Raw genomic sequence first — 23,913 nt, forward strand, 5'->3', positions numbered from 1 at the left:
CTCTCCCCCCCCCCCCCCCCGCTGTTTTTCATTCTGTCTCTCATGCCTCCCTTATCTGCCGTTGAACGTGTGCAGGGTACAAACTAGACTGAAGGTGTTTGTGTATGAATGAGATGATAGCTGATATTTGAATCATGCTGAGGCAGCAGCACCTCTATCAAAGTGACTCACGTGTGCACACACTTACAGTAAATATATACGTGTCCACTTACTTACGCAACCACTGGGCACGAATGAAACAGCCAGCAACACGTTTGCAAACACATGGGAACAGCTCTCACACATTCACACTCAGACACGAAACATACAGTAACACAGTGCATACATTAGCATGTCCCACTTTGTCCCGCCTCAAGCATTCAAGAGACATGCATTTGCGGTAATCTCTCTGTACATATATGCCACTCGAAAGCTTGTTTCCTGGATTAGTCGTATCGGTTTTTCTCGAGGGATTCCATGTCTTCAATTTATTTTATGCATGCACCCGCGGAGATGCACACCATCTGGGAAAAGCTATGAGTTATCTGTCTACATTTACTTAAAATAGTTAGGACTCATTATTTCCTGTTGAGTAGTTTCTTAATGAGGGAATTTATCAGGTATCAGTGTGTGTTGATAATTAAAAAAGATAACTAATGCAACAAAAGTCGGGTATTTGTTTTTTTTTGTTTTTGTTTTTTTTTTTTAAAATACCTTTGACAGACTCTGGTGCATAATCAGCTCTGCATTTACAGATTTTCTCTTGCACCTAATTTTACTGGAGGCCTTTTTCTGAGCAGTTGTCATTGCAAAAGCAGCTGATTCCCTGTAAAGTACATTGAAAAGTGTCTTCTTACAGCAGGGGAATAAAAAGGGCTGAGGATTGGTTTGGTGATCCATCACACATGACGGTACACTTTTCTTTTTAAGCTTGCATGACTGATGTGTCTCCCTACTTCCCTTTAAGCCTTTTCAAAATAACGATTTTTGTTTCATATTTCTGTGTTGATCTTTTAAAAATGTCCTCTCCTGTAAAAAGCCTCTTTCCTTTAAATAATAAGGTCTCTCTCTCTCTCTCTCTCTCTCTCTCTCTCTCTCTCTCTCTCTCTCTCTCTCTCTCTCTCTCTCTCTCTCTCTCTCTCTCTCTCTCTCTCTGCGCGCCACTCTGTCCAGATGAAAAAGAGAAGGCCAAGATCAACTCAGAGGAGCTGCAAATCAAAAAAGTGAAGAAGAAAAAGAAGAAGAAACACAAAGAGGGGGAGAAACACAAACGAGTGAAGATGTACCACCGCTCCTGCCAAACCATTTGTGCTGGCCTTCTTCTCCTCCCTCCTTCCTCTCCACCCCCCACCTCCTCTTCTCCATCCTCCAATCCCACACACAACTCCTCCCTGTCTCCATTCAAGTCCCCTCTACCCGTTTATCCTCCACCTAACAACAAAACTGCACATGTCTTGCCTTCGTCCCCTCCCCTTGCCTCCAAATCTGTCTTTAACTCCTCTCTCCTCAACTCTCCGACGTCCTCCATCAAGGCCTCTCAACCTTCCCCGGCCAAACACCAGCCGCAGTGCACCTATCCTGGCATGGCGGGCCTGGAGTTTGCCCCGTACATCCACATAGAGAACCAGCCTAACGGAGGGGCCTTGGTGGCTCACGCCTACACGTCCCAGCTGTCCTCTCTCTCCATGGGCCAGAGGCAGAGATTCGCCCAGGAGTTCGTCACCTTGTCTTTCAGCGAGGACTCATCCCAGGTACGGCATGGATTGATCAGATTGATCCATGGATGTTGAGTTCAGTGCAGAACGATGCACGTGCTGAAAATTAATTGAGCACTTTTGTCGGTACTCCTGATGTATAATGTGATTTCCCCCACCCATTTTATTCCTGTCCTTCCAGGCAGCTCATTACGTCATGGGAATTGTCCACGGAGAAGCGAGCTACCTGCCTGACTTCTTGGACTACTTCTCAAATAAGTTCCCATCAGCTCCAGTCAAAATGGAAATACTGGGAAAGAAGGACATAGAAACCACCACTATGTCAAATTTCTACTCTCAGGTTAGTCAGACACACACACACACACACACACACACACACACAATATGGGGTAGGCAGGACTCATTATGGCACACAACGCTGCAACTGAACAGACATAACAATCATCTGAAAAACTGATTGACACGGTTTTTTTGTTGTTGTTTGATTGTTCTGCTGGAGCAGATGGTGAGCTTTCAGACATGAAGAGTAAAAATAAAAAAGTCTGAAGTCCAAAATAGCGAGGGCCAAGTGCTTCCAAGCCTCTTACTTTCTGTCCACTGTGTAAAATCTATTTGGGTGAGTATCAGGCATGCACTGTAGGTGAAGTGCAACCAGAAAAGATGATTGCACCATGAAGTTACAACTGCAACGTTTTTGCCTCCATCACATTTGGGGACATCTCACTGACATGATGCATTCCTTAACCCCTTGCCCTAACCTTAACCATCACAACTACATACCTAACCCTAACCTAATTATAACCTGAATCTTACAACCACATCTCTCAAAAAGCTGTCTCTAGGTGGGGACCTTTTTTGTCTCCATGGGTTAGTGTGCATTCAGGTTCGATTATGTGTGAATGAAGAAGTTGTATTGTTGAGGATTTAACCATCTGGTTGAAACATCTGCCCCCACCTGTCCGGAGTTAAACAGCTCCTTTGGCATTTATACCGATGTCTGACTTCTCGGACTAAATGATGACATTAACGACGACAGCAGAGTTGTGTGCAGTGCACAGGTGGGGGCTGCTCTCACTTCAGTGCTACTTAATCTTACAAAGCAAAGTTCAAGGGAGGGCAGGAAAAGGAAATGGAAAGCAAGAGGACAGCATACGTAGAGAGAGAAGAGGAAAGTCAGCAGAGATACAAGGGGTGACAGCCAAAGGTGAAAGATGATGAAAAGATGAGAGGAAGAGGTTGATATAAGAATAGGAAAGTGACACAAAAGCAAGCAAATTGAGAGGATGAGAAAGCAAGAAGTGAAACTATAGACTGTGAGAGATGACTGCTGTCAGGAAGGCTCGAAAAGGTGTTTCTCTTTTCTTTTCAAAAGCACAAGTCTGGGAGCCGCTGTAGTTAGCTGCCTCTCACCTACTCCTCACTATACTATACAACCTTTTGAAGGCAACTGGAAAAACAAGATTTGTGTGAGTGTGTGTTGTTGGATTATGTCCTCTGAGCACACAGCCACACAGCGAGACCTCTTCATTTAGAGTTGTCCCATGTCTGTAGTTCAGTAATGAAAAGCCTTTTGTTGCCTCAAACCTCCTGAGTGGCTTTGTATAGAGATACTGCCTGTTCTTTTTCAATGTGAGTGAAGGCAGCACCAGTGACCACACTGTCTGTGTGTGTGCGGTACTACGGGGGTAGAGCAGTTTATGCTCTCTATCGCTCTCCTTCTGGCTATTTCTTTCTGCCCCCCCCCCCTAGAATGAAATATTCATAATGTTGTTCTGTGTGTTTGTTTCAGTTCTGGGCAGTTCTGCTTCAACAAACAAATTCTTGATCTCTGCATGTTTCTGAATAAATAAAATCCAAATAACCAATTAATTAAGCCGTCATCTACATTGAGTTTTCCCTGCAAACCGGCATCCCGAGCTGTCCCTTTAAGAGCAGCGTTCCTTGCAGGGCTAACGTCATTGTCCACTGGTCTTGTTAATTTTCCCACCTCCCTCCAAGCTCTCAGCAGTGACCTTGGGAAGTAGACGTACAGTCTACACACACAGATGTGAGCATGCACACTGATATATACACCACAGGTGCACACACACACAGATGAATGATTTCTCTCAAACATTTTTCTCTACTTTGTGTGTCCCTCCCTCTGTGTTAGTCTGCTGCTCTCTCTTTCATCCATCCTTTATGTTTCTGCTCTGTTGTTTGGTTCACTGTTTCACTACAGCAAATTACTGGACAGCTGTGTGTGTGTGTGTGTGTGTGTGTGTGAGGGAAAAGAAGGAAAGTATTTTTTTAACTGTTTGACTTTGACTTGTGTTTATTCTCCCGTATAGATCAGTTCATTTTTAGTCTTAAAAAAACATTTGTTTTATGGAATGTGAGACACACACACTTCCACGTTTATCTAACAACATATATTTTAATTAAATTAAAAAAAAGAGCCACGTGCGCAAAGTGATGTTAGAATATGACTGCAGGCATCAAAGCTGCTTTGCTGCTGCTCAGGCCGTCTGTGAGTATTTTGTATTCAGTACCTGACTGAAGGCATTTTCAGTGGTGCTAAGGATTATAGAAGATTACAGCACTCCATTTTCTCAGGGCAAGTACAGCTCGACAGTCAATACATGGTGTGCTTCCACGGTGAGGTAATTTGGTCTTTACTGTTTAGTCATTGAGTGTAATAATGTAGTTACAACATCAGATTAACACAAATTTTTAAAAAAACAGACTTCTGCTTTTTAATGCTATATTAATCTGCGCTCACATTGTGCTCATGTGTAAACTCGCATAGCTTTATAAGAGCATTCACAACAGTGCCCCACATGTCAACTAGCTAACAGCTAGCATGTTTAGGGGCCTGACTGGAAAAATGTATATGGTCAGACAAATTTGAAAAGTTATTGCATCAAGCAGTTCACTGGTTAATTTATTAGAAATGTTTTATCAACAGAATGTTATTCTGTTAAGCCAAAAACAAAATGTATTTCCTAGGAATGCAAAGACAAAGAGGGAAAGTTAGAAAACAATATTTATCTTATATCAGTTCACCTGCAGCCAAATAAGAAAGCTTTAAAACCTTGAATAGCGTTTATTCATTTAGTGCATTCTTGCATAAAACAAATTAATTAGGACAACAACACCTGGTGAAAATGTAGAACATATTTTCTTTCAGTATAAATTGTTGCTTAGCTGGAGTACTCATGAAGGAATAATTAGATTCTTTTGAGTAAATATCTATAGATGTAAATACATAAAGGTTAAGCCCCAAATAAACAAATGGAAGAATTAACAAAATCTACTTGCCGTTTTCCTGCTAGCATGCTAATTTTATAAAGCATGGTGACATTTACATCATAAGATCAAAGCAAGGCTAGAGCTAGCACCATTACTAGCTTTCTGTCTGGGGAAAATCCCTTTTGAATCTGTGCTCTCCATTTGATAAAAACACATGTTTCGTTTACATCAGTTGGCAGTTTGGGGTTAAAACATCATCACAGCCAACTTCAGCTTCTCTGACTCCAGCCTCCACCACTGCAGTCGTCCTGCTCCTACACTTACACATTCTTTAACCTGGAGGCAGCGCTGTAGCACTCGTCCTCCAAACCGTCTCTCCACCACAGTCAGTGTTTGCAAAACAAGCCCAGGCTTTCATTGTTGCATCAGTCTTGCGCTGAAGCGTTTAAACCATGCTTTAGCTTTGACACAGTCCTAGTGTTAAACTGGATTTAAATGAAGGTGGAAAGCAACCATTACGTTATATGAATTCAAAGTGTGTTTGTCCTCTCACATGTCTGTGATTGTGGGTAAGCTGAGGGAGAGATTATGTAAGACGACTTTTGTGTCTGAGGCACCAGTCAGAAGCTCTGTTGTGACGCAGACACAGCAATGGACTAATAGACTTAGTACCCGTAGAGACTGACTAGAAGAGAAGCAGACAGACTAACAGAGGTCAGGGAGAGGTCGGGTAGAGTAGCGTGATGATGTCACGACATGAACTTGAGCCAGAGAGAGTGAAGGAGGTGTCGTCAAGGGGATGGAAACTCGTTAGAGAATTAACAAGTGGTTACAGCGGCTGAACCAGAGAGGGAAAAGAGAGAGGCTTGATCTAATTCGCACCAGGGACTGGAGTGTTATGAGGGAGAGAGTCAGGAGGAGGAGAAGGAGAGGCTGATGGGAGGCGAGAGAGAGAAAAATAGAACTGAGTAAAACAGCAAGAGGGAGTGAGATAATCTGTTAGCTGAAGAAAGTGACAGCAGGGGAGCGATGACAGGGAGGATAATTATATATGAAAATTAATCTTGTGAATTTGCGGACCTTGAATACAAAATGAGAAGCAGGCAATTTAGATAATGTTCCAATGGTGTAGAAAAAATGTTTGTCCTTTTTTAAAAAAAAAAAAAAAATAAATTGTGTCCAGATTGTTCCACTTGTTAGTAGGGGTGGGAATGACCAGAGGCCCCACAATATATTATCACAATACTTATGCTGCGATTCGATTTTATTGCAATGTTAAATATATTGAGATATATTGCAATTTTTTTCCAACTTCAAATTAGGTCTTTGTCAACATCTGTTAATCTAAAAAGATCTGTTTGTTCGTATCACTTTTTCAGTCCACTATATGGTCCTGTGGAGCTTTCTAGTATACTGAAAAAGCAAGAGATTTTATTTTATAAGAGATATTATAAAAGATATTATTTTAGTACCAAAAAGTTAAATTCTCATGTGCGATTTATATAACAAAAGATCGATACCTGGCGTCCGTGTATCGATACAGTATTGCCATGGAAAATATCACGATACTATGCTGTATTGATTTTTTTTCCCCACACCCCTACTTAGTATTTATTTATTGTCTTGTGTTTTTGTGTAGCGGTATTTCCCTTTTTAAATGAAGCTCATTTTCAAGTTTAGCAGCGAGACAAGCAAGTACTGTAAATATGATGTTGGTCATTTGTAGTCACACGTTTGCCCATCGAGTGTGTTTACAGGCACGTACACGGCGGTGAGGAAGGACTGGAGCATCTTGAACAAGACCACTCAGAGGAAGTCTGTCACATTTCCTGTTTCCTTCTGTTTGCCTTCACTTATTATAGGCTGTGTGGGGGGGGCACGAGTGAATCACAGACTGTAGAATTTCTCCATTTATTTGAGGCAGAGGTAGTGTTTTTGAATACTCCTCCTGTGCTAGTGCTTTGTTGACAACGTGGGGGTTATTCTGCTGTTAAATTATGCATTGTGTAAACACACACTAGCAGGGAAAAGAGACGCTCGTAAGCACACACAATTCAAGTATGCAGTAGGATGAGTGCACACACTCTCAAACACACACACACACTGCCTGAGAAACATTGTGGAAGGCTCACAAATGCTTTTAAGCATGAAGGCATTTGAATCCGTGTGTGCTCACAAACACTTCTCTCTCTAGTATCTAGGTCACTGACTCAGTCAGACTATTTAAAGTTGTGATGTGTTTGCGTGCGTGCGGAGTATTTCAAGCTTTTAGACATCATCATCATCTTATGAGGATATCACACACGGCGTCGGGGCGCGGAGGCAGTCAAATGAAGTGAACAAGCAAACACAACCACGTGGCTAGGCCCATCCATGCACGATAAACACAAGTTATTTTGTTAATTTAACGTCGATTTAAATAAACGCCAATAGGCAGTTATTTGATGCGTGTAATTAGACCAATTTGCACAGTGTTTCCGGAGCTTATTCACTACACACTACTACTGGTAAGACAGCATCTCTGTGTGCTGTAGCTTACCTGCAGCGCCGACTGGTCTCTTCAGCCACTGCTAATAACGGCACAGTCAATTTTGATAATCTATCAGTCTTTTGTAATTTTTAATAAACAAAAATGCCGAACATTTGCCCAGTTCCAGCTTCTGAAATGTGTGAATTTGTTGCCTTTCTCTGTTTTATATCACTGTAAACATCTTTTGGATTTAGTCGTTTAAACAAAACAAGCTATAGATGTCACTTTGGGCTCTGGGAAAATGCGACTTAACAATTTTTTGTGAAATTTTATAGACTAAACAGTTCATCCATTAATCATAAAAAATAAACAATAGATTCATTGGCAATGAAAATAAGCATCAGTTGCAGCCCTACCACCTATTAATAAGCATAATTACACGAGTATCAGTGTTTACATCTTATATGTATAAGTAACAAGAAATTCCAGTACAGAAATTACAGGCAAGTAGTGGAAATAACCTAAGGGATCCATATCAAGATTATAAATATTTCAAGGTTGAAATATTGTAATGTTTGCCAAACATTAAGAGTAACTAAAGCTGATTATGAAGACCTATAATTATCTGTGTCACTTCATCCTGTAACCACTGTCATGAGTTGTTATTTTGATCTCAACCTTTTGCTGTCGTTGATGCCCCACATAATCCAGGTTTCATGGCCAATCTCTCCTCATTATCCAGCTTGTATAAATAGCCACGCTACTGGACAAACAGTGTTTCCCTATTAAAAGCGGACAGACACGCACACACACACACACACACACACACACACACACACACACACACACACACACACACACACACACACACACACACACACACACACACACACACACACTAGAGCCGTTGTGATCTGTATTCTTGCACGATTGGCCTCTGGGCAGCTATTTGGGGATCTAGTGCCTTGCTCAAAGACGCACCTGGGAGCTGCCGAGCGACTTCCCCAACTGTCTTTTTCCAGTTCATTGTTTCTACCTACATCCCCTCTTCTCCGCCTCCCTCCTCCCATCCTCTCGAACCTGTCCTCATCTCTCTTCTTCCTTCCTTGTCACACTCCCTCTCTCCTTTTTGTGTATTTTCCTTTTTCTTAATCATATCTGGCGTCTCCTCCTCTATTGTCCCCTTCTCTCCTCCACCCCTTATCTTCCCTGTCCTTACTCTCTTTTACCTTCCAAAAGAATGACCTTCATTATCACCTGCTCACCCTCTCTCCTCCTCACTCCCCTTTGAGCTGTTTCCATCCTCCCCTCCATTTTTCTCCCAAATTTGTTTTTCAGCTTGCAGCGCCTGTGTGTCTCTCTCTCTCTCTCTCTCTCTCTGCTCTCTGTCTCTCTGCCTCTCTGCCTTGTTGTCGAGTGGTGACTCACTAGAGGGCAAGCAGCCAAGGATCTGGCCAACACACACACATCCTGATCAGCCAAGAGTACAGCATGCAGGCCACATGTTGCACGTACTGCGAACACAGGCACACACACAAAGACACTGTTGAGGGCCAAGGGTATGCGAGACGGGTTAGGCATACACACTCAGACACACACACACACATGCTCTGTCAGCCAAGTGAAGAGCAGCAAACAGTCAGTTGAGTCACACCGGTGGAGCAGAAACATCAAGTGAAACCCCCAATACACACACTCACACAGTGTCTGTTTTGTCAGCTTCCATGTCTTGTGTTTAATTTCATGCCCCCCCTCCCTGCAATCAAACAATATAGTATCTAACAACCTAATGTAACCGATTGAACTGAATGTTGGGAACACTTCCTATTATTTTTCAAAAACCCACTTGCAGGTAAATCCCCTTATCCTTCATTACTACCATCGAATAGATTCAACAAATGCCTCCTTAGAGACATTAAAGAGATTAAAAAGAAAGAATTAACCAGAGTACGTCTCATACAAGGCCATGTAGAACAGTAGTTCCCAATCTGCCAATCCTGACCTACACAAGCCATGGTAAGACAAATCTGAGGGGGTCGCTAGATGATTAAGAAAAAACATTTCTGCTATCCCAAATCATGTTGAGTTTTATATTCTTAAATTTACTTATCCTTATCATTTCACCTCTACAAATTATTCAATTCATCTACGGCAAGGTCACGAAACGGCCAAAATGGTGGAGAACAGCTGCCCTAGAAGACTACTGACAGAAAATATTAAGAGCCTTTGATTATATTCAGGAGGACATACCACAAGGGGGCAATTACCATTCCACCCCTCTTAAAACAACAGGAGTATTTAGGCTCCATAATGACTCTGCTGAAGCTGCAAGCTGCTGAAGATTCAAGGTAAACTTCTTGGGTAAAGAGAATGGACAACGAGCATCATGTATTTCACAGAAACTCTATGATGTTATGTTTTCGCCTGTGTTTTTTTAGGAACAGAACAGGGTTTTCTCTCAGTGTCTGAGCTGTAGCGTGATAGTAGCTGAGGCAGGGGGAGTTAAACACGCTCAGCTACACACTGAGAGTGCAAGGAAATGTTGGTTGCCATCTTGTTATTCACCTGCACCTCTTTCAAGTGAATAAAACACTTAGCCGAGAAACCAGTCTCACCCAGCTGCCACAGTGTTAAGTGTTAAAATAACACCATAATGTTGTGTTTCTCCTGTGATTGCTGCAGGTGAAGAAAACCTACAGTAACGGCACATACAGAGCCGGGGCCATGAGACAGATCAGCCTGGTGGGAGCCGTGGACGAGGAGGTCGGGGATTATTTCCCAGAATTCCTCAGCATGTTGGAGGATTCACCCTTCCTGAAGGTGAGTCAGCACAGAATGAATGGCAGTAAGGCTAAAAAGTGACAAAGGTCTTAAAATGGGCTCAGAGCAGATTCTTGTATTTGAATGGAAATAAATGAGGAAGGTACGGTTTATAACAAGTTACTTTGCTGTTAGGTCAGAGGAAATGTATCTCAAAGCTTTAGCAGTTCTGTTTTGGACTTGAATGTGCAACTGCAAAATCATAAGGGAATTGCACTTAAACTAAAGGGTAACATTTTTATATAAAAAAAACCCTGTGAAAAGGCCAAAATTGGCCACACGTTAGTCCGTCTCTCGATAATTTTTGCTTTCCTTAAGTCCATTTGTTTCTACTGAACTCATCAGATCATAAATGTATAGAATCATTTTTTGAAAATAGCTAGATGATGTCCTAAACAGCTGGGCGCTGTAGTTTTTATCAGATGTTACTGAAGTAAATAGTGCATTTGTAAGGAGCTATTTTTCAGCATGGGAAACATTCTGTCGTCTAATGGTCATCTAATAGTAGTTTAAAGGATCATAATTGATCCAAGATCTGTACGGATCCCCCCCACCATGGTTCTGTGAACTGTGGATTCATTGCAAAGTATAACCACAATAGTTTGAAAAAAACGTTTTGCTGTTACTTTTTAGAGTAATAATTCCGTAACTGCAGAGTTGCAGTGAAAAAATAGACGGGAGTTTAACTCTGAAGCGCAGTGAGCACTGAGTGATACTTTTCTGTGGGACGGAGGATGTACTGACCACTTTTCGTATTTCTCTGTTTTCTCAACAAAGTTAAACATAGATCTCTTCTTACTGCAAAACATTCAGTTTCATTGTGGCCTAATAGTTGATTCAAGAAATCGAAACAAAACTCAGCCGCGCTTCTTTATGATTGTTCCATCAACATTGCGCTCTGTCAGAGGATTAGTCAAGATGATATGTGACAGTGTTCAGTTGGCAGACAACAGTGTCACACAACACCATTTCCCTGAGGTATAACGTAGGCTTCAGTCACAATTTACATGTTCCTCATAAATACTCTGTTTATTCTGGATGTACGGTAACATTTTGATGCATTTACACCACAGATTATTTGGAAATGCCACAAACTAAACAGATGGAGAGAGACTGCGAGACACAAACATCAACAACACACCTAATATTCTCCGTGGTGGCTGGCAAAGTAGAGGCGTTAAGTGGAGTGTCAAAGTGATTAGATGCAGTTTCCAGCTCTGATTCAGGAAGTTGGTTTTTGACATGTCTGTGTGCGGGAACAGCTCACCAGAATACTGTGTTTACTGCTGTCCCTGAAACGCAGGAGTGACAAGCTTTTCTTCTGTTTGCTATTCTGTGTTGACATTTCAAATCTCCTGCATGCAGTGTGGGGGAGTGGCGTCGTATCCTGAATATCAAAAGACGGCGACGCACAGCCTCTGGCACTTCCTATCTGTCGAGGGCTTTGGCTGTGATTCAGCACCCTCTCAAGCGTCTCGGGTGCCAGTGACAAGTTTTGCCATGGGGGTCGATTTCTGCGCATGAGATTTCTTTTTGGGAATCTGTGGAATAAAATAAAAGAAAGACATTGACGAATTGGTGAGGAAAGTACTAACACACAACTTTGATTCTCCCCCCCACGCTCCCCTCGTCTCTCCTTGTCTGCCGGGCTACAGCGGACTCTTCCATGGGGAACGTTCTCCAGTCTGAGGCTGATGAATCCCACAGAGAGTGACGACGGTCCTATAATGTGGGTCAGACCGGGAGAGCAGATGATACCTGTAGCTGATATACCAAAGTCCCCTTTTAAGAGAAAACGGTGAGTCCAGCAGTACACAGAACACACGAATACACACAGACACACACATAAGAATGAAGCCAGACAATATTTTGGATCCTCCTTAAGCACCGCAATGACACATAGACAGAATTAGCAGATATTGTTCTCTATGAATGTTGTTTGTTCTGGCAACATGTCTGTGCGTGTGTTTGTGTTTGTGCCTTATCGAGACAGCTTGCCTTTGTACTCTCCGCACAGCCCACGAGGACCTATTATGGGGGAAAAACAGTAGCAAAACACTCTCGCACATTTGAAGCAGCAGCCACGAAAGCAGCATGAAGCTTTGTTATAGCTGAGCAGTGCCCGGATGAGGCAATTACACCGTCGCTGTTTGTCTCTATCACATTGTCGTTGCTTACACATAAGCTCTGTCTCACACAAACACACACACACGCATGGTGTGTGTGTGTGTGTGTGTGTGTGTGTGTGTGTGTGTGTGTGTGTGTGTGTGTGTGGCTCACCAGTCAGATGAGATCATCGGTATGTTAATAGAGTCGACATCAGACGCTACTTCACATGGCAGCCAGCCAAACACTGGACACCACACACATTCCATCCATGCAGCATTTATTTCTCTCTTGTCTCACTTGATTGGTATCACATCAGTATTTGTATACAGACATTTTATATATATTTTTTTAGGTGTGTGTGTATAATATATATATATGTATATATGTATATATGTATATATGTGTGTGTGTGTGTGTGTGTGTGTATTAGAATTAACAAAATATGTTAATCAAGTAAAGTCATTCTTCAAGCAAAAATACCAACCAGTCGCTGGTTCCAGGTTCTACATTGGGAGGATTTGCGGCTTTTCTCTGTTTTATATCATGATTAACTGAATATATTTGGGGTTTGGACTGTTTGCTTTAGCAAATTGATTCTTCACTATTTTATAAGATTTTATAAACCAAAGTCTATAAAAGTCTTTTTCCCTTGTCTCTAAATTCATTCAAAAAAGCTTTTAGTCAGTCAGACTTTGCTGACAAGGGGAAGCAATATATAAAGTACATCCAAGTTATCATTAGTCTCTACATCTGAATTCAGCCTATAAATACACACGTTATGTTGCATATACATATTGCGTGTCAGTTAGTGGGGGGATGACTAGACAGTGTTTGGAGGAAACATTGTCAGAAACAGTTGTGTAACAGCTGGGGCTGAAATAATCTGTTTTTATAGGGACATGGATGGCGAGAGAGAGAGAGGGGGGTGGTTTAACTATTCCCTTCTCTTCTTTCCCTTCCCATCACTTGATCATAAACTACCCCGAGATATGATAGAAAATGACATCTACCAACGAAGGTGTACTCTTTTCATAATTTTCCCCTTTTGGTTCCCAGATCTTTCCTCAGTCTCTCATTCCCCTCTTCCTCTTCCTTCTTCTTCCTTCCTCCACCCCTCCCGCTACTGCCTCATTTCTCTGTCTTTGTCCTCTCTCTACCAGTAAATATCTACCCTGTCTTTCTGTCTGGATTTCTCCTAACGGTCTGTCATCTACTTCCTTCTCTTGACCCGTCTTTCCTGCTTTTATTTTCAGGAGCTCCAAAAGTGTGTTGAAAGAATAACACATAAAAACAGAACTAGTGTGAAGTGCAGGGAAAGCGAGAAGACGTGATGTTATTTGCAGCGAGACCTTGTCTACAGTTTGACCGCATGTTGCGTTTAAGGAATGAAGGCTGCTTGTGTACCGGGAGCCATCTCTTCACAGCGTTCAGCTTCTTTTTCTTGTTGGTTTCAGGGAAAAGGTCAAGCTGTTATGCGTTCCTGACAGCACTGAGACTCTCAGTCTGAGAATTCAGCTTGATTATAGTGGTCAGACGGTAAAAAAACCCAAAAATATTTCAGCTTTTAGTGAAAAGACCGTCGTGCTTCCAGAGATTTACAGTAATTGCATAGTAATGACAGCAACGTTGGCAGGCACCAGACGCAAACAGGACGGAGGCCTGACGCAGAACATGATGAGCCTGTTAGGATACAAAATGCATGACAAATGAGAGCCAATGTGAGTTCATCGAGAGCCGCATGGCTCTCAGCAAGATGTCAAACCCAAGTCTGCTCAGCCTCAAGTAGAGTTGAAAGCAGCTATTTTGATAATCAGTTAATAATTTAATAACATCTTTGGGTTCCAGCATCTCCAATATGATTACTTGCTGCTTTTCTGTATTTTATATTATTGTAAATTGAATAATCTTTGGTTTTGGATTAGAGCTGCAACAATTAATCGATTAGTTGTCAACTATTAAATTAATTGGTAACTATTTTGATAATTGATTAATCGCTTTGAGTCCTTTTTTAAAGTAAAAACGTTCAAATTCTTTGATTTCAGCATCTCGGATGTGAATATTTTCTGGTTTCTTTACTCCTCTGTGCAGTAAACTGAATGTTATCAGTGTTGGTTGTGGATTTTATGGACTGAACAACTTAGGATGTCACGATACCAGAAATTTAGTAGTCAATACCGATACCAGTCAAATTCCGCGATTCTCGAAACCAATTTGATACCACAGTAAAAAACAAAAACAAAACGATAAATCCCATGTACTTCAACATACACTCTTTAATTTAAACATTACAAAAAACAACTGCACAGCTGTGAAAGTTGTGAGAGGATGTCCAGGACAGATGAGAGGTGATTTGAATATATGCATTTAGCAAGCTATGGAAATTATAACCTTGCACTGTGCATAAAGATAATTATTAAATTAATTACTTAAGTTTCTTAACTTTTCTTTACAAACTCACAGGTGTGAAATGTTTAAGGGTGGTCACTATCTATATTGGCAGTGGTTTGAGATTTTTACATTGATGATTGAAAGGAATCGTATTGCAGTTTTAAGACTGCCCCTAACACTTCCTACAGTAACAGGTGCATTGGACAGACTCTGTTCGTAGCGCTGCAAGCTGCATCATTAGCTTTGGTGTTTGTCTGCCTAAATTAGCTCTCCAATAATAGCCCCAAACTGGGAGAAATCGAGGCTTTGACACGTAGCTATTGTAGGTAACAACTGCAGAATACCTTCACCTCGTTTCCACACACAACTTTTTCTTTTGGACGAGTATCGACATGTTTTCATCATTTTGGTATCGACCGAAGTATCTGTTCTCGTGACATCCCTGCTTACAACTAATCTATTATTCAAGAAAATAATTGACTAATTAATCGAAATAATCGTTGGTTACAGCCCTATTTTGGGTTCTTAGACAAAAAAAAGACATTTAAATCCCCCCAGTCCAGATGCTTCACTATACAGAATTATGATGAAGTTCTTTTAAAAACGAGTTCAAGACATGAACATACGAGCAGGACATTTTAATCACACAAACCACAACTAGTTTGGAAGCCAATTATTAGTCCAGTATGAAACTTACACACAAGTGTGATGTGAATTTTTAATAAGGTCATACAACATGTCTGAAGGCATCTTCAGACGTCAACTTGGGCTGTAGGGAACAGTCATGGACATCTTATCGACTAACAAATAAACAATTAAGAGAGCAAATAGCTGTTAGATTGCTCAATAATGCAAATAATCATTAGTAGCAGCTCGAGTCACAAGAGCAGCAGCTGAGTGTGTGAAATGTCATGTACAACCTTTTCAGGAGTGTGTACTGCAGCTTTAAGTCTGTCGTCCGAGATCGTGGTCTCCCTTTTCTCCCTCCTTTTTTCTGCCTTATCCCTCTGCTCCCCACCTCTCTCCTCCTTTATCCCGTTTCCCTCCATTAACACCTCTCTCTTCCTGCCCCTCATCTATTCCTCTCGTTCTCCTCTTTCCTCCTCCCTCCTACTTTACTTGCGCTCAAAAGCACAGCATTCTCGTTGCAGTGCACACTAACGCACAGCATACTGACATACATGGTGCCAGAAGAACAGGACCAGGGTAGTGATAGACTCGAGGCAGGTGGTAGACTTCAAATATCACTCTAGAAGTGCATGTTCAGCACTCCTCCCTTTACACTCTCTTCTTTTCAGTGTTTCACTTACCAGCTTTCCTGGTTTTACATTCATTACTGTCAGCCTGCAGTCAGCTCAGACACACCGAGCTCTGTGTGTGTGTTTTCATTTCCCTCTACTCACTGTACTATTTTCCTCTGCTTCTTTCTTCCTCTTTCACCGGCTCCTGCCTCTGCCCTCTTATCTCTGAATGAATGAATGACTGAATGCACAATGAAGTGTTCGGCACGGGTAGTCTCACTGCTGTTCTGTGTGTGTGTTTGCGCACGCACGCGTGTGTCTGCATTTTGCTCTCGAAGGAATCTCTTGCAGACTCTGTGCGTGTGTTTATACTCGGGTTTGAATCGGACTGCAGCTCCGGTGTGAGTCACTGATCCAGTAGTGAGCTGACTGCAGTACTTCTATTGTTTGGCAGCGTGGCTTCATGCAGACGCACAGAGAAGCTGAGGCGTTAAAAGCATAAAAGGAGCCAAGTGTGTATGTGTTCGAGCGCTGCTGTTTACCCCATTTTTACTTTCTATGATTTAAATTGTAACAGAATTTTTGCCGCCTGCAAACATTAAAACACAAAGTAATTTGATAAGAAGAGGATACTGGTCGAAATTGGTTGAAAAAGCTCTAATATGGATAAAATGTGGTTTTACAGTGTGCTGAGAAACATCTAGTTAGGATTGGTGAAAATGCTTTTGTCCACACTAATGTGTGTTTTCATCCTCTACATCACTGCCGTTCTTGGGTTGTTTATTCGTTTGTTAGATATTAATTTTGAATTTTATTATTTTGATAAAAATTATCTTGTTCCAGCTTAAAAATGTGCTGATTTGTTTTAGTTTTCCATGATGTTAAAGTGAATATCTTTGTTTTTTGGGAGTTGTTGGACAAAAAAAGACGTGAATATTTCAACTTGGGCCTTGAGAAATTCTGACTATTTACTGAAAACACTATCAGAATACACAATAAGTATTGTTTTATCCACACTGATGCAGGTTTTCATCCGCTCTGACGTCCTCTCCGCTCCTTATGTCATAGTGTCGTATCTGGATTACATAAATGTCAACCAACATAGCAACAGTATCGGTGGATAAAGCCTGTCTGGTGCTTTTATTTTTGCCAGAGCAGACAGGAAACAAAGGAATAAACACAGCTGGGGTGTGAGCTGCACACTCATCTTTAGTCATGTTCTTGTTTATTTAGACATTAGGGAAGCAGAGAAATCTCTCTGTAGGACTGTGCCGACATGTGTTTTTCTTCTTCTTCTCACTCTGCTGTTTCTCTAAAGCCATGTTCATCTGTGTCCCTGTCATAGCTCCACCAACGAAGTGAAGAACCTGCTACAGTCGCTGCCCAGGACCAGCGAACCCAGAGAGATGCTGTTTGAGGACCGGACTCGGGCCCACGCTGATCACATCGGCCAGGGCTTCGAACGTCAGACCACAGCAGCCGTGGGGGTGCTGAAGGCTGTAGGGTCCGGACAAAGGTAGGCGGCGAAGCAACAGATCACACGTGGTTTGTCAGACTGTTTGGGTACAGGTGGTGATGGCTAGAAGTAACACAGCTTACTCACCAACAGATATCATGTAATCCTTCTCTCTCTGTCCTCTCCTCACTCCGTATGCTGTCAGCTCGGAGCCTCCTCGTGTAACCAAAGACGTTGTGTGTTTCCATGCTGGGGATTTCTCTCATGTAGTTCAGAGGCTGCAGTTGGACCTACACGAACCTCCGCTGTCTCAGGTTTTATTTTACACACGCACACGCACACGCACACGCACACACACGCACACACACGCACACACACACACACACACACACACACATATAGAGACAGCATGACAATAACACTGCTCACACATTAGTTTCACCCCAGTCATCCTAATGAAGTCCCAAACTAAACGCAGAGTTATTCTTAAGTGTTAATAAAACACTGACAATTTTACACTGGGTAAAGTGTGAAGTTAAGATGACCTGATGTTGGCTGCCACCTGGTGGACCAAAGTTAAACTGCAGTAAGTTACATGTGTATCGCATCTCTCCAAAATATATAATAATATAAATAAATATATATAACAGGGATCCAAATATTGTCTTTATTTATTTTTTTTTTTTTATCCACACATTCTCCTCTCTTTTCTACCTTTATGCATATTCAGTGCAGGTAATGTGGAAATAAAGGGGCGTGCGCGAGCACACACACACACACACACACACACACACACACACACAGAGACACTTCCTTAAATTTTTTTATCATCTTGATCACATTTTTTTTTCTTTTTTTTGAAAGATGTGAAGCTTTTCTTTGTTGAGTTAAAGAGACTCTAACACTTCAAAATTTGCCACAGAGCTCCGCCTGTCCTGGAAAAGATCAAAAGGAATTTCCATTTCAGATTACAAAACATCTTTTACAAAAAGGCCTTCATCTCTCTTACAAAGTTGTTGTTAGCACCAAATAAATAAACGTATAAGCTCAGTGATGCATGGAAATATTTATCCTTCTCTGGCAAAATTATGATTCTTGCATTGCATGTTTTGTTATTTTAGAATAATTCAAAGGTTTAAAAAAGCTACACTTAAATCGACTTTTTTGTAAGAATTTGGAATTTTATTTCTTCTTTACGCTTTTCATCTATTTTTAAAATATGTGCTGAAATCTGTGCTGAACAATAGTCAGAAAGAAGAGTAAAAACCTCACTCAAAACAGATGTCGGTGTCCAAAGATGGAGGTTTCATTTTGGAGTGCACCTCTTCGTTTCCTCTACCTAAACCCTCCTCCCCTCCTCTCTCCTTACAGTGCGTGAAGTGGGTGGATGATGCCAAACTAAACCAGCTGCGTCGTGAGGGCATCCGCTACGCTCGCATCCGCCTGTGCCACGACGACATCTATTTCATCCCGCGCAATGTGGTCCACCAGTTCAAGACGGTGTCATCTGTCTGCAGCCTGGCATGGCACATCCGCTTAAAACAATACCACCATGGAGAGGAGGAGGAGGAGGAGGGGGGGGTGAAGGAAGAGGAGGAGCAGGTTGAGTTGAAGGAGAGGGAAACAGTGGAGGAGGAAGAAGAGGGAAGGAGAGAAAAGAAGGGTAAAGTGAAGGAGAGGATGAAGAAGGAGGAGGAGGAGGTGGATTTGGCAGAAAACAGGACGTTGCCTGCTGTCAAAAAGGAGGAACAGCATCCACCTGTTTCGTCTCAGCCTGCTCCCTCACTGGACTCGAACGTGAGCAATGCTAGAGACAAAGAGGAGGAGAGGGAGAGAGTAAAAGAAAGGGGGAAAACCAAACAGCAGGTTTCACCTCCCGCAAAGGTGAAAGCAGAACTCCCAGCGCCTCCTCGCTGCAAGAATGAATCACCTTCACCTCTCCCTCCTGCCTCTCATCTTCTTCACCAGGACACAAAACCCAAAACAGCATCATCAAAGCACCTTCATCACCACGGCCATCACCATCATTGGGACAGCAGGACGAAATCTTCCAGTGCAAGTTTCTCCTCTTCAGCTCCTAAATCACCCATCCTCAAATCTTCCTCTTCTTCGTCACCTTCAGCTGTTACTCCTTTGCGCTCTTCTTTTGCTGATCTCAATCCATCCTCTACTTCTTCTCCATCTCCTGTTCTGTCCACATCTTCCTCCGCGTCCACCTCCGCTAAATCTTCCCTGACCAGTACCAAGCCCGCGGCAGACTTCTCACTCCCCCCGTCCGCCCTGACTTCGGCGTCCCAGCTGCCTTCCTCCTCGCAGTCAGACCCACCAAAGGACAAAGACTCACTCCGGCCAAAGCCAGACGCGCAGGCGCGGTCGGAGTTTCGGGCGCCACATGGGTCGCCCGGCGTGGACACGCAAACACACACAGACACACGGACGCACGCAGTAGCTCGGACGCCGACAGACTCGCGGACACAAACGCTCCAAGAGAGATGGACTCGCAGCACGGACCCCAGGACGCCTACGGATCCGCAGATGCATCCGCCACAGGACACGGGGAGGCAAGGAGTTTACATGCAGCAATACCCAGCCCAGCACCTCCCACCTCCTCACCTCCCTCACATGCTCCCCCCCTCTTTCCCCTCTCTCCTGCCGCACTCCCATCTTTCTCACAGACCTCCAATCCTGCCTCCAAATCAACTCTCCACCCCCTCTTTCCTCAGTCAGAAAGCGCCACCCCATTCGGTTCACATGAACCAGCTTCACCTGCATCCCCCACATCAGCCAAACATCACCACGCAGTCGCAGCCGTACTTCCAGCCTCCCCTAATCACCTGCCCGTCTCAACCCAACACTCCCCTCACAAGCCCTCACTCTCTCCCACCTCACCTTTCCCACCACCACCAGTTCTCCCCGCACACCAAAACCTTCTTCCCCCCTCAGCATCCCCACTTCCCCTCTCACCACTTCCTCCCCCCTCAGTCTTTCCTCCCTCAGTCGACCAGCTCCTACCTACAACCGCAATACCAAACATCAGCACCAGCGCAGGTTCAGCTCCCGCAGCCTTTCCCGCACCCGCCTCCTCCTCCTTCCTCCTCGCCACCTCCACTTCCTCCTTCTCTTCCGCCTCTTCCGCCCCCTCAGCCCCCTCAGCCTTCCCCTTCTGTCTTCTCCCCTCCGCCGAAGCATGAAGAGGAACAGAAACAGATTTTATAGTAGTTTTTGTACATAACAGGGTTTTTAAATGTAAATGTACAAGGATTTATTTTGGTTGCGTTGTTGTAAAATGATGTAAAAAGGAAATAACGAGGACAACAGTGGAGTGTATCGGTTTGTGCACCGTATCGTAGTTTTTAACGCAGAGTTGGACTTTATTTACCCCAGACATCATGACTGGACAGGTTTAGATTGTACTGATGCTTTAGATGTGCTCGGGTTAAAAATATTGAGAATTGATTGCATTTATTGGTAGTTTTATTTTTCTTCTTCCAATTTCGACTTTAAAGAAGATAATATTCAGGCTTAAGGTGTAAATGAGCTACCTAGTCTGAGAAAACTGCTGTCTGGGTCTGTTTTTTTTTTTGTTTGTTTTTAAGTGAGCATAACCCTCAAATATCAGAATCTCTGTGAGCCATCAGAGGTAGGAAGGAGGAAAAAAAGCAGACTTTGTGTCAGATATTTATATAAAAAAGGTCTTTTATGATGATCTTTTTGTGAAACTTGCAGCTAATGCTTCCATTTTTGTGGCTTTTTTTTCCTAGTGTATTCTTTGTGCCCAAGACTGTTTCTGGAGTAATGATGGGTCAAATCATGATATTATACAATACACTATTGTGTTGACGTAATATTGCTACTTTTTCCTCTACTGTATTGTATGCATCTTAATCAATACAGTATATTGCAGTACTTTAATATTGTATTTTGAGCAATAATGCTCTGCAATAATATGTTGAATAGAAGTATAAATGCATTCCCCATTATTGATACGGTGACAGCAAGAGTCAGTATTTTTTAATTGATAGAAAGCCAGTAATGTCCTGTTGAATCATGTTCACTAAGAAGTCGACAGTCATGAGGAGTGCTTAAATGTATTGAACAGGTATCTACATGATATTTCTAATCAGTTTCAGTATTGTCCAAGAAGAATATTAGTGCAGTTGTTAGTGCTACTAAACAAAAGGAAACTCCTGTGTCGGTTATAAATCACCATACTAAGTTACAGCATACAGTAGCACTGCACTGAATCACACCAAACAAAGAGTGACAATTTAAAGGAATAGTTTGACATTTTGGGAAACGCTTTTATTTGTGGTCTCGACAAGACTTGGATGAGAAGATTGATACCACTCTTATGGCTGTATGGTTAATATAAAGCTGGAGCTGCTAGCTGCTTAGCTTTGCATAGCTTAGATTAGCATGAAGACAGGAAACACAGGAGTCTCGTCATCTGCGCTCGTAGCCAGTGGAGACTCCCATTAACTTACTGGTCCGGTTTCCTTCTGTTTCCAGTCTATGTGCTGAGCTAAGCTAATTGGCTTCATAGTTTTGGTACACATATAACAGACATAAACTGAATAAGCATATTTTCCAAAATGTCGAACTATTCCTTTAAAGTGTTAGAACTATCTTGGACCCGTAGCCCTCAACACCAGTGGTAGAGCTTTTAGTGTAATTTTGCTGACTCTGCTTGATGTGTACCAGGGTCTCCTAATTTTGCCGGTCAGCCAAGGAACAATTTGACCCAGCCAAGGCTGTTATACAGAGTCAGAGTCTCAGGAAAGAAACAAAAACCATTCAGGACACATCTACAAATATATTGGTCTCCTAAAAAATCTAAATCATAGTTAAGGATATTAGGCTTTTAGGGTTAACAGTTCAGGGTCATTCACATATGATTAAATGTGCAGCATTATATTAGTACCTATGCAGCTACATTAAGAGCTCTCCATGAGTTAACTTTAGATCTAACAACATCTGGATGAGAACCACAGAATACGCAGAGCAATATCATACAGGTGCAGTAGCTCAAGACTTCCCGAACGTGATTCATTACAGCACTTTGAAACACAGATACATCAACCGCTGTTTAAATCCTTTCCTTTGGGCCGTGAATCCCAGATTATGTCAGATTATCAACAGGGCAATTTCAAGTTCTTCCGAGACTATTGCGTGAATCATTCAGGCTCCTCTATGAAACATTTTTCTTATTCTTTATGGACACGTGCTCTAAGGCAGACAGAACATACACTGTTGAGAGCTCATTCCCAAAGCACTATTTATCTATTTACCTGAAGTCCAGTGTGGAGCATCCTGTCTGTTAAAATGTTTTATTTATCGACCAGGGACTGAAGTGACCTTGTGTGTTTTAAAAGTACAATAAATTATTATTTTTTTTGTTTTAGCGACAACTATGAAGAGTACATGTTTTCTCCAAATGGTGAATATCAGATTTAAGAGTCAGTCTCTTCTGTTATAGTGCTCGTCCCACAGTTGTGGAACTTGTGATGTTGAGGATAAACTTGATTTCTTTTTGTCATTGATTTTACTGTCAATATTGGAGTACAGCTCACTAATGCTAATGTAGCCCACAACGTTTCCCCAGTGCCTGTCCTTAACTGTGAACCACTAAATGGTCCAGAGCCACGTAGAGAAGCAGTTCTGTCCTTTTATTTAAAGGGGGTTTTTCAGGAGTCCCCGTTTAAGTGTTCACTGGAAAATGAGAGCAAAGCCTTAAATTGGTCTCTAAAGCAGCTGAAAACTCCCCAAATACCTGAGGCGTGAGTTGGGATGAGTCAAGTTTTGTGGCTCAGGGTTAGTCTCACCACCGCCCTGGAAAATGTTGGAAAATAAAAAGTGAACCTTCAGCTCTCTTCAGGACTTCATTTCAGAGACAGAACCCTTCACTTTGTGGCTTTGGCGGAGAGCGAGGTGATAATTAAGCACTTGATGCCAGTTACAAGCAGCTCTTTTTATGCTTTTGGTTTTCAGATGTTACAAAAACAACAAAAACCTGACAGGAACTTAACATATTTTTTGTATAAATGTGACAAAATTATAGTTGAAAACAAAACAAGACTAGCATTGTTTTCACAGAGTTTATTTATCTCAAGGTTTTGGTTTGTTTTTTCTATTTTGTTTCTGTGATTTTTAACTGTCAGCACTGTAGTGTACATAAGAAGTTTTGTAAAGAGGAAAAAAAATTGTAGTGTGGTTTCTACTTTAAATATGAGCCTAGCTAATAAAAGGTTCAGTGTATGGAAAATGTTCAGCGTGAGAGTTGATGTTTTCTGGTCTGGTGGTTTAAAATGCATCTTTAAAAAAAGTACACTTTCGAGAGTAGAGAGAACTTTTTCACATATTACATATTCTGGAAATCTGGAGTCTCATCAAGCATTTTATGCGTGTGCGGAATAGTCAGATGCTAAAATGGGGGAGAAAAAAAGACGGAGGTTTAAAAATACTGTTTTTGACTACTAGTAGCACTGTGGAGCAATATTTTTGCGA

At 42.1% G+C, this 23,913-nt stretch overlaps 1 protein-coding gene across 1 annotated transcript in view; it reads left to right on the forward strand.

Annotated features, from left to right (window-relative positions):
* Nucleotides 1-23,671, forward strand: part of LOC123985146 — an 87,495-nt gene extending 63,824 nt beyond the window's left edge. The window contains exons 19-25 of the mRNA XM_046072547.1: nucleotides 1,153-1,730; nucleotides 1,876-2,034; nucleotides 10,078-10,215; nucleotides 11,871-12,013; nucleotides 17,299-17,469; nucleotides 17,615-17,723; nucleotides 18,781-23,671. Coding sequence (XP_045928503.1) covers nucleotides 1,153-1,730; nucleotides 1,876-2,034; nucleotides 10,078-10,215; nucleotides 11,871-12,013; nucleotides 17,299-17,469; nucleotides 17,615-17,723; nucleotides 18,781-20,625 — 3,143 coding nt within the window. The 3' untranslated portion in view covers nucleotides 20,626-23,671. The remainder of the gene's footprint in view (nucleotides 1-1,152; nucleotides 1,731-1,875; nucleotides 2,035-10,077; nucleotides 10,216-11,870; nucleotides 12,014-17,298; nucleotides 17,470-17,614; nucleotides 17,724-18,780) is intronic.
* The last annotated feature ends 242 nt before the right edge of the window (nucleotides 23,672-23,913 follow it).

The sequence above is a fragment of the Micropterus dolomieu genome, linkage group LG16 (assembly GCF_021292245.1).
Source record: "Micropterus dolomieu isolate WLL.071019.BEF.003 ecotype Adirondacks linkage group LG16, ASM2129224v1, whole genome shotgun sequence".
Lineage (NCBI taxonomy): Eukaryota > Metazoa > Chordata > Actinopteri > Centrarchiformes > Centrarchidae > Micropterus > Micropterus dolomieu.